This window comes from Phyllobates terribilis, unplaced genomic scaffold, assembly GCF_046119375.1.
Source record: "Phyllobates terribilis strain yellow unplaced genomic scaffold, ASM4611937v1 Scaffold_5__5_contigs__length_657084704, whole genome shotgun sequence".
NCBI classification, from domain to species: domain Eukaryota; kingdom Metazoa; phylum Chordata; class Amphibia; order Anura; family Dendrobatidae; genus Phyllobates; species Phyllobates terribilis.
Window position 1 is genome coordinate 351,017,264 of NW_027362765.1, and position 14,330 is coordinate 351,031,593.

Genomic DNA, 14,330 nt, shown 5'->3' on the forward strand with positions numbered 1-14,330 from the left:
ATACGACATCGGGCACACAGGGGGCATCGGACACACATAGGATATAGGGCATCAGGCACACAGGATATAGGGCATCGAGCACACATAGGACATCGGGCACACATAGGACATCGGGCACAAAGAGGGCATTGGGCACACATAGGGCATTGGGCACACATAGGGCATCGGGTACACATAGGATATAGGGCACAGGGCACACATAGGATATAGGACACACATAGGAAATAGGGCATACATAGGGCATTAGGCACACATAGGATACAGGGCACACATAGGACATCGGGCACACATAAGACATAGGGCATCGGGCACACATTGGACATAGGGCACACATAGGGCATTAGGCACACATAGAATATAGGGTACACATAGGACATTTGCCATCAGGCACACATAGGATATAGGGCACACATAGGGCATCGGGCACACACAGGACATAAGGCACACATAGGACATCAGGCACACAGAGGGCATCGGGCACACAGAGGGCATCGGGCACAAATAGGACATAGGGCATCGGTCAGGCATAGGACACCGGCCACACATAGGGCATCGGCCACACATAGGGCATCGGGCACACAGAGGGCATTGGGCACACATAGGACATCGGGCACACAGAGGACATAGGGCACACAGAGGATATAGGGCATCGGGCACACATAAGATATAGGGCATCGGGCACACAGAGGGCATCGGGCACACATCGAGCCCATATAGGTCATCAGGCACACAGAGGGCATAGGGCATCAGGCACACAGAGGGCATCGGGTACACATAGGGCATCGGGCACACATCGGGTATAGGTCACACAGAGCATTGGGCACGCATAGGGCATCGGGCACACATAAGATATAGGGCACACATAGGGCATCGGGCACACATAGGGTATAGGGCACACATCGGGCACATAGTCTCCCGCTGCTGTAACACAAAACAAATCCAGGGCTCTCCACTGCAGAAGAACTGTCAATCACCAATCCAACCCCATCATTGTTCCAGGTATCATCTGTGGGCCACCTACCGAGAGAATATCAATGAAATAGGCGACTTCTGCCCCCACCACCCGGATGTTATTGGCGGCCTGTGTGTACAGAGTCCTCGAGCCGCCACTCCAGTCGATGCAGAAGCAGTTCACGTCCTCTATCTGCAACATGGCCTGTAGAGAGAAGAAGTGACACGTGTGAGATCCGCAGAGGCCGGGCAGGGTGCCGGAAGAGGGTGGAGGACACGAACCTTACACATGTCTATCAGCCAACTCTCCTCCCCTTGATCTACAAAGCCATGAATGATGAACCGCGTCTTCCTGCTTGTCCTGAAGTTCGAGGCCGAGATGGTGGAAGGGTTAACAGCGTTCACCTCCTGAAAATAATAATGGACGAGTCAGGTGACAGCGACAACCAGCAGCCAGAGGATGTCTGACACCTGCGAGGACAACAATACGGCCGGCAATCAGGCGTCAAGAGCAACGCCACCAGCACCAACACTCACCACTCACTCATTGTTTTAAAGGGCCGGTCCAATGCCGGGCACAGAAGATCTGATCTATGACACCAGGAGGGCCGGTCCAATGCCGGGCACAGAAGATCTGATCTATGACACCAGGAGAGCCGGACCAATGCCGGGCACAGAAGATCTGATCTATGACACCAGGAGGGCCGGTCCAATGCCGGGCACAGAAGATCTGATCTATGACACCAGGAGGGCCGGTCCAATGCTGGTCACAGAGGATCTGATCTCTGACACCAGGAGGGCTGGTCCAATGCCGGGCACAGAGGATCTGATCTATGACACCAGGAGGGCCGGTCTAATGCTGGTCACAGAGGATCTGATCTCTGACACCAGGAGGGCTGGTCCAATGCCGGGCACAGAGGATCTGATCTATGACACCAGGAGGGCTGGTCCAATGCCGGGCACAGAGGATCTGATCTATGACACCAGGAGGGCCAGTCCAATGTCGGTCACAGAGGATCTGATCTCTGACACCAGGAGGGCTGGTCCAATGCCGGGCACAGAGGATCTGATCTCTGACACCAGGAGGGCTGGTCCAATGCCGGGCACAGAGGATCTGATCTATGACACCAGGAGGGCCGATCCAATGCCGGGCACAGAGGATCTGATCTAGGACACCAGGAGGGCCAGTCCAATGCCGGGCACAGAGGATCTGATCTCTGACACCAGGAGGGCTGGTCCAATGCCGGGCACAGAGGATCTGATCTCTGACACCAGGAGGGCTGGTCCAATGCCGGGCACAGAGGATCTGATCTATGACACCAGGAGGGCCGATCCAATGCCGGGCACAGAGGATCTGATCTCTGACACCAGGAGGGCTGGTCCAATGCCGGGCACAGAGGATCTGATCTATGACACCAGGACAGCCGGTCCAATGCCGGGCACAGAGGATCTGATCTATGAAACCGGGAGGGCTGGTCCAAAGCCGGTCACAGAGGATCTGATCTATGACACCAGGAGGGCCGGTCCAATGCCAGTCACAGAGGATCTGATCTCTGACACCAGGAGGGCTGGTCCAATGCCGGGCACAGAGGATCTGATCTATGACACCAGGAGGGCTGGTCCAATGCCGGGCACAGAGGATCTGATCTATGACACCAGGAGGGTCAGTCCAATGTCGGTCACAAAGGATCTGATCTCTGACACCAGGAGGGCTGGTCCAATGCCGGTCACAGAGGATCTGATCTCTGACACCAGGAGGGCCGGTCCAATGCCAGGCACAGAGGATCTGATCTATGACACCAGGAGGGCCGGTCCAATGCCGGGCACAGAGGATCTGATCTATGACACCAGGAGGGCCAGTCCAATGCCGGGCACAGAGGATCTGATCTATGACACCGGGAGAAGAGGCTTTGTGTCTCTTACCTGGAAGCTACTGGGATTAGATTTAGTGAAGAGCAAAAATCGAACATTGATCCTCTCCGGAGACCACGGTAACTGGGAGATCGGCCGCTCCACCGTCCCGGCCCAAGGAACATTGTCTGTGAAACACCCGATCCTGGAATAACAGACCTCGCCACCTGCACCCGGGAAACAGAGCATTACACCACCTGTGCAGAACATCGCTCCTCAGCCCACAGACAGATACATTGTGCAGAGCATCGCTCCTCCGCCTACTGACAGATAAACAGTGATATATACTGTAGATTACACAACTGACCTCTCTGCAGAACATCGCTCCTCCACATCTTGACAGATACATAATAATATATCCTGCAGATTATTACACCACTGACCTCTGCAGAGCTTTGCTCCCTCTACTTCCAGTCCTAACAGAAAAAATGATATACAGTGTGGTGGTGTGATACGGTGTGTACGGTATCATTCTGTCTATATTCATATTTTAGGCATGTGGTCCTGCTGCTCTGTATCATTCTGTGTGTTCCCCGTATTGTCTGGAGTCTTAATTAATTCCGATAAGTGAATTAGCTGGGTTACCATCTGCAGCCTGACTGTCTCCATGCCTCTTGATGAACCCCTGCTGACATTATCACCCCCGTAGTGCCTTGATCTCTGAGGAACTGGGGGGCCGGAAAATCATCCAACCTGTCTGCCCACCCCTAGGTATAAGGAGGGGATCTGAGGAGGGCAGAGAGTGTGATAGATCCTTTGTGGGCTGCTGATACTAAAGCCCCCGTCTCACATAGCGAGATCGCTGCTGTGTCACGGTTTTGGTGACGCAACAGCGACCTCACCAGCGATGTCGCTATGTGTGACACTTTGCAGCGATCAGGCCCCTGCCGTGAGGTCGCTGATCGCTGCAAAGTGTCCTGGACCATTTTTTGGTTGTTGCTCTCCCGCTGGTCAGCACACATCGCTGTGTGTGACCAGCGGGAGCAGCGATCAGGCTGGTAACCATGATAAACATCGGGTTACTAGGGGCACACGCGCACTTAGTAACCCGCTGTTTATCATGGTTACGAGCCTGCTAAAGTGAGCGGTAACCTCCCGCTCACCGTAGCAGAGTGGTAACCATGATAAACAACGGGTTACTAGGTGCGCGTGTGCCCCTAGTAACCCGATGTTTATCACGGTTACCAGCCTGCTCCTGCTTCAGCAGGCTGGTAACCAGGAGCAGGACATCGTGGAAAGATTCTTTCCACGATGTCGCTGCTCCCCTGATCGTTGGTGAGCCTGCCTGTTTGACAGCTCACCAGCGACCACATAGCGACGCAGCAACGATCCCTGACAGGTCGTATCGTTGTCGGGATCGTTGCAGCGTCGCTAAGTGTGACGGGGCCTTTAGGCCAGCGCCCAGAGAGACCTGGAGAAACCCTGATTACCCTGGAAAATACTGCTGGAGGATCCTATACGGAGAAGCATCTGGAGCCGCACTGCCATATCCATCTCTAAGAGGAGGATTGGGACTCATCTCCCGGGGGCATTTATCCCATTACTGGACGGTATCCGTGTTTCTGGACTCTTTCATCCTCTGTGTGATGGATTGTTTTATGGACCTTTTGGTTTGCATGTAATAAAGGTTCTTGGGACTGTTTACTCATCTCTCGTTCTGTTGATTGTGTGATACTGGAGAAGAACACCATGACACTGGTGGCAGCGGTGGGATCAACAGAGCGCAACCCAATGGAAAACCACCCACAAGAGTGAATACAGAAATGTTACCGTATCCAGTCTACAGGAGAAAGCCAGAGATCTGGACCTGAACTACCAGGGACTGACTAAAGAGGCCTTAATTGATCTACTGGTGGGTGCTAACCCGGCCACCTCCTCCCAGATGTCTGACGGACAAGCGTTGGGGATGGGGATCCCCACCCCAAGAAGCCAGTGGTTGGTATGGTTTGAAGAAGAGATGGCGGTTCTGGGCCCAGGCTTCTCTCAGGAGTATAGGGAGGAGGCTGCTCGCCGACCACAGCGGAGACAAGAAGCAATGGAGCCCGAAAGAGAGAGTAATGCAATGTGGAGTGTAAACCCAACGATCCGGGAGCCTATACGGATCACCCAGACAGACTTCAAGCCATTTGATGAGGCTTCCGGAGATGTGGAAGGGTTCTTCAAGGACTTTGAGCAGCAGTGTGCTGTGATGGACGTGCCCCACTCTGGCTGGATGCGTTTGTTAGTGGGACTCCTGAATGGAAGCAGAGGCGGAGGCTTACCGAACCATTGACTCACAGTGGAACCGGGATTATAACATTGTAAAGCAGACTGTCCTGGATTACCATGCTATCACCCCAGACTCATATAGGGCAAAGTTTCGAGATCTCCCATGCACCACGGGGGAATAGTTTAGGATGTGTGCCCATAAGATATCCCAGGCATATCGGAGATGTCTGGAAGAGGAAAACACCTCAACTGTGGAGGACGTTATGCAGGTGTTCCTTATAGAACAAGTACCCAAGATACGGGAATTGGTCTGGGAGCGCACACCGCGCACCTTGGATAGAGCTGCAGCCCTGGCCGATGAGGTCCTTACTATCCGACTGCAATGGAGGAGGCTTCTGGACAATAGACCACAGCCTGCTCCAGCACCTCGACTCCCTCCGGTTATATCTGCCCCTCCACCCAGCCACAGGCCGATGACAACCACTCCTCACAATCCCGGGCCCCAACAGTTCCGACCACGACCTGGGGGAGTCACAGAAAGGAAATGTTATGGGTGCGGGCAACCTGGGCACCTGCAATACAGCTGTCTCGCAGGGACTCGGAGGGAGCCCAACGCACCCCCACCTTGTCCGGTGCATCTTGTGCACTCCATCCCGCCTGAGGAAGAGTTACCACCACCCCCACCGGAGTGGACCACTGACCCCAGCAGCATAGACACCCCTTCTGGAATGTACGGCCTCTGGCCTTTGTCCCCAAGCTACCTAGAGCAACGGCAACGCCAACTGCAGGATGCCTTAATTGGTGGATACAAAGTGTTGGGATTTAGAGACACTGGGGCATTCCTGACTATCCCTGGCCCCCATGTGGTTCAACCTGAGGCAATTCACCATGGCCCAGGAATTCCCACTGTCCCGGCAGGGGGTACTCGCAAATATATACAGCGAGCTTCTGTGCGTTTGGATTATGGTTATGGGGAGAGACTGTGCTGGATTGGAGTTATAGGAGGATTTCCTGCAGATATCCTCCTTGGAAACACCATTGGGGAATTACAGTGCCATTTTGTGGGAGCTGTCACCTGCCTAAAGGCTCTTCAAGCACCACGGCATTTGGACTTCACTGGGGAGCAACCACCACGAACGCCATCAGAGTTGGTAAGAAATCTGTCCCTTGCTACTACATTAGGAGATTCTTGGGATAGAGAGGAGTTTAGAAGAGAAATGGGGTGACACTACCTTAGCAGTCCAAAGGCTAAGGGCAAAAACTGGGCATGTGGGAGATAATGGGGATATCTTCACCCGAGAAAAGGGACTGTATTATGGCGTAACAAAGGTCAGTGACAAGGGCAACCCTGACACAGCGATCAGGCAACTAATTGTCCCTCAGAAGTACAGGGCACAGCTACTCCAACTGGCCCATGACATCCCCGTGGCTGGGCATCAAGGGAGGAAGAGGACTGAAGAGAGAGTCAGCCAAAGTCTTTACAGACCTAGCATCTCACAGTCGGTAGCCCATTATTGCCGCACCTGAAATGTGTGCCAGCCAATGTGGTATCCAGGAGCTCGACATAAGGTACCCTGCAACCCCTGCCCATGATTGAAGAACCATTTCAATGTGTATCTGTGGACATCATAGGACCTCTGGCCCACCCCAGCCGGTCGGGAAAAAAATACATCCTGACAGTGGTGGACTATGCCACTCGGTATCCTGAAGCCGTGGCCCTGTCCAGTATTACAGCAGTAAAGGTCGCCGAGGCTCTTGTTACCATCTGTACCCGGGTAGGGTTCCCCAGTGAAATATTATCGGATCAAGGGACTCAGTTCATGTCAGACCTGGTCCAGACCCTCTGGCATACCTGTGATGTTCGAGCCATTGGCACCACCCCATACCACCCGCAGACCAAAGACCTATGTGAAAGCTGTAATGGAACCCTAAAAAGTATGCTGTGGGCTTTTGCTGACTTTGAAAATGACTGGGAAAAATACCTACCACATCTCCTCTTTGCCGATCATGAGGTTCGAAAGGGTTCTCTCCCTTCAAACTACTATTGGCCTGCAGGGGAATCCCCCGGTGGGCCGTGGGCCCTGCAGCTGGGGAATCCCCCGGAGGGCCCCCCTGCAGGGCCAACACTGATAAGAGAAGGAAGGCTCCTCCCCCTCCAATCCCTAGCACTGCTATGCAGGGCTCAACTAATCCACATCCATAGCTGCACACTCCCTCCTCCCCCTGCTGTGCTCACTGACAGTAACATCTCCTGCACAGGTGTGAGCCTGACCCCAACACCTGGCTCCAGCACAGCAGGGGAAGGAGGCAGTGTGCAGCCATGGCTGTGGATTAGCTGAGCAGTGCACAGCTAATTAGTGTGGTAAGTGACACCTCTCCTGCAGAGCTGAGTGTCAATGTGACCAGTGTCTAGTGCCCCTCCCCCATCGAGCACAATGAGATCCTGCAGCTTGGGGCTGGAGGGAGGTCACCACAGCAATCTGCCCCCCACTCCTCTCTGGCACCTTAGAGAAGGAGCTCGGTGAGGCTGTGCTACCATTGGTGCAGCTGCCAGATCTCCTCCATCTCCTCTCTGCTACTAATGTTATTAAGAAGACTCCTGTGAGCGCAGAGGACTGTGTGAGTGGAAGCAGGTGACACTATTAAATGTTATTTTATCTGCAATTAGTACATGTAATAGAATAATGGATCTAGATGTATCAATTTGATACTATGCTATATATGGGGGTAGGGGAGGGGGACTTGTCTATATACTGCATGCTATATGTGGGGGGAGGGGACTTGTCTATATACTGTATGCTATATGTGGGGGAGGGGGACTTGTCTATATACTGTATACTATATGTGGGGGGAGGGGACTTGTCTATATACTGTATGCTATATGTGGGGGAGGGGGGCTTGTCTATATACTGTATGCTATATGTGGGGGAGGGGGACTTGTCTATATACTGTATACTATATGTGGGGGAGGGGGGCTTGTCTATATACTGTATACTATATGTGGGGGAGGGGGGCTTGTCTATATACTGTATACTATATGTGGGGGAGGGGGACTTGTCTATATACTGTGTACTATATGTGGGGGAGGGGGACTTGTCTATATACTGTATACTATATGTGGGGGAGGGGGGCTTGTCTATATACTGTATACTATATGTGGGGGAGGGGGACTTGTCTATATACTGTGTACTATATGTGGGGGAGGGGGACTTGTCTATATACTGTATGCTATGTGTGGGGGAGGGGACTTGTCTATATACTGTATGCTATATGTGGGGGAGAGGGACTTGTCTATATACTGTATACTATATGTGGGGGAGGGGGACTTGTCTATATACTGTATGCTATATGTGGGGGAGAGGGACTTGTCTATATACTGTATACTATATGTGGGGGAGGGGGACTTGTCTATATACTGTATACTATATGTGGGGGAGGGGGACTTGTCTATATACTGTATGCTATATGTGGGGGAGGGGGACTTGTCTATATACTGTATGCTATATGTGGGGGAGGGGACTTGTCTATATACTGTATGCTATATGTGGGGGAGAGGGACTTGTCTATATACTGTATACTATATGTGGGGGAGGGGGACTTGTCTATATACTGTATACTATATGTGGGGGAGGGGGACTTGTCTATATACTGTATACTATATGTGCGGGAGGGGGACTTGTCTATATACTGTATACTATATGTGGGGGAGGGGGGCTTGTCTATATACTGTATACTATATGTGGGGGAGGGGGACTTGTCTATATACTGTATACTATATGTGGGGGAGGGGGACTTGTCTATATACTGTATACTATATGTGGGGGAGGGGGGCTTGTCTATATACTGTATGCTATGTGTGGGGGAGAGGGACTTGTCTATATACTGTATACTATATGTGGGGGAGGGGGACTTTTCTATATACTGTATGCTATGTGTGGGGGAGAGGGACTTGTCTATATACTGTATACTATATGTGGGGGAGAGGGACTTGTCTATATACTGTATGCTATATGTGGGGGAGGGGACTTGTCTATATACTGTATACTATATGTGGGGAGGGGACTTGTCTATATACTGTATGCTGTGTGTGGGGGGAGGGGACTTGTCTATATACTGTATGCTATATGTGGGGGAGGGGGACTTGTCTATATACTGTATGCTATGTGTGGGGGAGGGGGACTTTTCTATATACTGTGTACTATATGTGCGGGAGGGGGACTTGTCTATATACTGTATGCTATATGTGGGGGAGGGGACTTGTCTATATACTGTGTACTATATGTGCGGGAGGGGGACTTGTCTATATACTGTATGCTATATGTGGGGGAGGGGGACTTGTCTATACACTGTATACTATATGTGGGGGAGGGGGACTTTTCTATATACTGTATGCTATATGTGGGGGAGGGGGGCTTGTCTATATACTGTATACTATATGTGGGGGAGGGGACTTGTCTATATACTGTGTACTATATGTGCGGGAGGGGGACTTGTCTATACACTGTATGCTATGTGTGGGGGAGGGGGACTTTTCTATATACTGTGTGCTATATGTGGGGGAGGGGGGCTTGTCTATATACTGTATACTATATGTGGGGGAGGGGGACTTGTCTATATACTGTGTACTATATGTGCGGGAGGGGGACTTGTCTATATACTGTATGCTATGTGTGGGGGAGGGGGACTTTTCTATATACTGTATGCTATATGTGGGGGAGGGGGGCTTGTCTATATACTGTATGCTATATGTGGGGGAGGGGGACTTGTCTATATACTGTATGCTATACATGGGGGTGGGGGACTTGTCTATATACTGTATGCTATGTGTGGGGGAGGGGGACTTGTCTATATACTGTATACTATATATGGGGAGGGGGACTTGTCTATATACTGTATACTATATGTGCGAGAGGGTGACTTGTCTATATACTGTATACTGTTTGTGCTGGAGGGGGACTTGGCTATATATACTATATGTGGGGGAGGGTGACTTGTCTATATACTGTATGCTATGTGTGGAGGAGGGGAACTTGGCTATATATTGTATATGTGGGGGAGGGGGACTTGTCTATATACTGTATGCTATGTGTGGAGGAGGGGAACTTGGCTATATATTGTATATGTGGGGGAGGGGACTTGTCTATATACTGTATACTATATGTGGGGAGGGGGGCTTGTCTATATACTGTATACTATATGTGCGAGAGGGTGACTTGTCTATATACTGTATACTGTTTGTGCTGGAGGGGGACTTGGCTATATATACTATATGTGGGGGAGGGGGACTTGTCTATACACTGTTTGCTATGTGTGGGGGAGGGAAACTTGGCTGTATATACTATGTATGGGCATAGATCCCAACCGTTCCCGTTTCCGCGGGACTGTCCCGCTTTGAGGGCTCAGTCATGTGTCCCATCATGGCTCAGCTGTTCTCCCGGCTGTGGAGGGTGGTGGGGTGGGTTGCAGCGGTGGAGCAGCAGCCACAGGTAGTAGCAGGCAGCTGCAACTACCACGTGTGCCCGCTGCTAAAGAAAATAATATTCACTCCTCTCCATGCCCATGGGCGTGGAGAGGAGTGAATATTCATTCTCCTTAATAGTGCACACTGTCAGTAGTAGCCGCTGGCTCCTGCAGCGGCTCCGCGATCCTGTGTGCCTGCTATTAGAGTATGAATATTCACTCTTCTCCACTCCCATGAGCTTGGAGAAGAGTGAATATTCATTCTGTTTAGTAGTGGGCATAAAGGATCGCTGAGCAGCAGCGGGAGCCGCGGCGCTGCTGACACTGTGCGCCCGCTATTAAAGAACATGGATATTCACTCCTCACCACTATTATAGTCCCAGCGTGGAGAGGAGTGAATATCCAGGCAGCTCACCTCAGCATCAGAGGGCGCATTGCAGTGACGTCATGCGCTGCTCAGATGCTGAGATCAGCTACTGACAAACAGGACGCAGCGCTGGAGCAGAGGGGAGGAAGGAAGGTGAGTAGAACTGTTTATTTTTTTTCATGTGTGCAGTGATGGGGGGCCATGTATACCAGGATAGGGGGGCCGTGCATACCAGGATTGGGCATGAAGGGGCCATGCATACCAGTATTGGGTCTGAGGGGGCCATGCATACCAGGATTGGCTCTGAGGGGGCCATGCATACCAGGATTGGGTCTGAGGGGGCCATGCATACCAGGATTGGGTCTGAGGGGGCAATGCATACCAGGATTGGGTCTGAGGGGGCCATGCATACCAGGATTGGGTCTGAGGGGGCCATGCATACCAGGATTGGGTCTGAGGGGGCCATGCATACCAGGATTGGGTCTGAGGGGGCCATGCATACCAGGATTGGGGGTGAGGGGTGCCATGCATACCATGATTGTGTCTGGGGGGCCATGCACACCAGGAATGGGGATGAGGGGGCCATGCATACCAGGATTGGGTCTGAGGGGGCCATGCATACCAGGATTGGGGGTGAGGGGTGCCATGCATACCATGATTGTGTCTGAGGGGGCCATGCATACCAGGAATGGGGATGAGGGCCGTCTGCTGAATGCCCCTCATTACCAGCGCCCCTCTGACCACTCCTCCTGCCAGGGGAGAAAGAAATGGTAAATGGGCGTGAATAGGGCATGGCCAAAATTTACGCGCACCGAATCATCTGTCTCTCTTTCTCTTCTTTAATAGTTGGGAGGTATGTGTATGGGGGATGGGGACTTGGCTGTATATACTGTGTGTCAGGGACTCCACAGGGACAACACCAGGGAGATCACCCAATATCTCGCCGTTGCCGTCACGCTGTCAGTATTTCATCCGGAATCGCGAGCACACGATCCAGACTACTCACTCCTTGGGCATCGGAAAGTGTGTGGCGTCACACCTCCAAATTCCAGCTCCAGGAATATGTGTGTATGCCCTGTACAACGGTTGCTGCCGGCTGCACAATAGCCCGATTATTAATATTATTCTCTGCCCCCACCGTCCAGATTTGAAATATAATACAGGCCTGGGCGGACGCCTGCGCTTTGGTAGCGTATATGGCTTCGGGGTAGGGAACTATTACAGGACAAAAGAAACAGAACTATTAACTTTTATATTTAATCCAAAAGGGAGGCAGTGTTTAGGAAAAATATATACAAGGATGTTACAAAGGAGACATTAAAATACATAGGCAGTTACACAAATAAAACAGGGTAAAAAAAGAGAAACTTACACTATAAAGATCGCTGCGACGATTCAATATAGGTGGAGGGGAGACGCTCTGTTTAAACTGTTATCAAACAGGGTCCTCCGCTATGATAGACATATACTCCCGGGCAAAGAACATGGCTTCAGCCGCACAGGGGCTGGGCTCCACCCTTCAGATTTGTATTAAAAACCTGTTTTTTGGGATAGCTCATCACATTTTGATCCCAGAAGCCCAAAAGTGATATCATATTTTCTATTATGATTTTACCTTGACGTAGAGACCACACATCGCATAGTTGCAGTCTGCTATCCCGGTGTTTTTGCGCTACAACTCCTGATTCTGCTTACAGCCCTGGAAATCTATGGATACATTGCTCGGCTGTCCCTGACACTAAAAATATAGGTCCCGTTATTGTCGGACGTATAAAACTTACAATATTTCATATTTAGTTTTGGAGTCAAAGTGTCTATAAATGTCTGTTTGAAGCTCGGAAAACAAGTTTTCCCTGTTACACGCAAATTATTGCAATCCTGACACTGAATACCCCTTAACGAAGTTATGACACTTCTTGGCTGGCATTTGTTTGTGTAAGCTATTTTGGCTGTGGGTGATAATTTGCAGGGAGACACTGTAGATTGTCATCTCTGGACTGTCAGCTCTCAAAAGACATCCCCTGACACTATGTATGGGGGAGGGGGACTTGGCTATATGTGCTATGGGTGGGGCAATTGTATCCTCTATAAATGAATTTTCTGGGAGCAGCTTGTGGATGTATCTGTCCTGCCTGCAGTGTGTGGGGAGGAGGAGGACACTGTACAGATCACAGTGCACCTTTATCATCTATGGGGCAGTTCACATAGCCATATTTTTTATTATTTTTGCACATAGTAACAAACACTGATAGAATTCTGATCCATCCCTGGGATGGAAAATCAGTTCTTTTTTTTCTTTTTTTTTCCAATGTACCAGAAAACTACAGAGGTCTGAATGAGGCCCGAGGATCTGTTCGAATGTAGAAGATTTTTCATAGAGAATTTCCATAGAAATTAGCAAGAAAATCCACAACAGCAAATCTGCGCTGCATGATTCTGGTGCAGATCTTCCTGGTAATTCACTGTGGAAAACAGCAGCGTGTAAAATAAAAAGAAAGAAACTTACTGGGAGTTGTAGTCCCTCACCACATACTGCAGAGCTGTTATGACACAGTGATGGTTTAGGTACACGACCGGTGCCTGCACTGTCATTTGCTGGGAGTTGTAGTCCCTCACCACATACTGCAGTGATGGTTTAGTTACATGACCGGTGCCTGCACTGTCATTTGCTGGGAGTTGTAGTCCCTCACCACATGCTGCAGTGATGGTTTAGTTACATGACCGGTGCCTGCACTGTCATTTGCTGGGAGTTGTAGTCCCTCACCACATACTGCAGTGATGGTTTAGTTACATGACCGGTGCCTGCACTGTCATTTGCTGGGAGTTGTAGTCCCTCACCACATGCTGCAGTGATGGTTTAGTTACATGACCGGTGCCCGCACTATCATTTGCTGGCGCTTTCCCCTCAGATACCGCAGTCAGTCTTGGCCGTGGCACCCTGATATAACACAGATACGGTGAATACACATGCATCGAAAATGGTTATGGATTCAAAAAAATGTAACCAGAGTAAATCTTTACATTCCATGTGTCACATAAGTAGTTCTAACATAATATGACATGAAGGTGATGGTGCCGATACTTCATTATGTGCACAGCATCACCGGCAGGAGGAGGAGGATGGTGGTGAGAACAGCTGCGCTCCTGCTGTAACTGCCGAGATCGGAGGAAAGTCTGATCCAGGCAGAGACCGTCTTGTAATAATAATAATAATAATAATAATCTTTATATAGCGCCAACATATTCCCCAGCGCTTTACAATTCAGAGGTTCATATACAACAGTCATAAGTAGCATAAAGATAATTCAATAAATTAAAGCAAAAATAATGACGACTCTTCTGGTAGGAGCTGACAATCTACAATGAGGTGGGGGTGACACAGAGTACAGGGGCTTATATACAATGATGGTCCATCCAACTTGAGGGGATGAGG

The 14,330-nt window shown here is 50.5% G+C and overlaps 1 protein-coding gene across 3 annotated transcripts in view; it reads right to left on the bottom strand.

Moving 5' to 3' along the window:
* PNLIP (pancreatic lipase) overlaps nt 1-14,330 on the bottom strand; it is a 258,925-nt gene that overhangs the window by 226,005 nt on the left and 18,590 nt on the right. For all 3 annotated transcript variants that reach the window (XM_073684626.1, XM_073684627.1, XM_073684628.1), the window contains exons 3-5: nt 2,875-3,029; nt 1,234-1,359; nt 1,022-1,156 (exon numbers count right to left, since the gene is read on the bottom strand). In XM_073684626.1, coding sequence (XP_073540727.1) covers nt 1,022-1,156; nt 1,234-1,359; nt 2,875-3,029 — 416 coding nt within the window. The remainder of the gene's footprint in view (nt 1-1,021; nt 1,157-1,233; nt 1,360-2,874; nt 3,030-14,330) is intronic.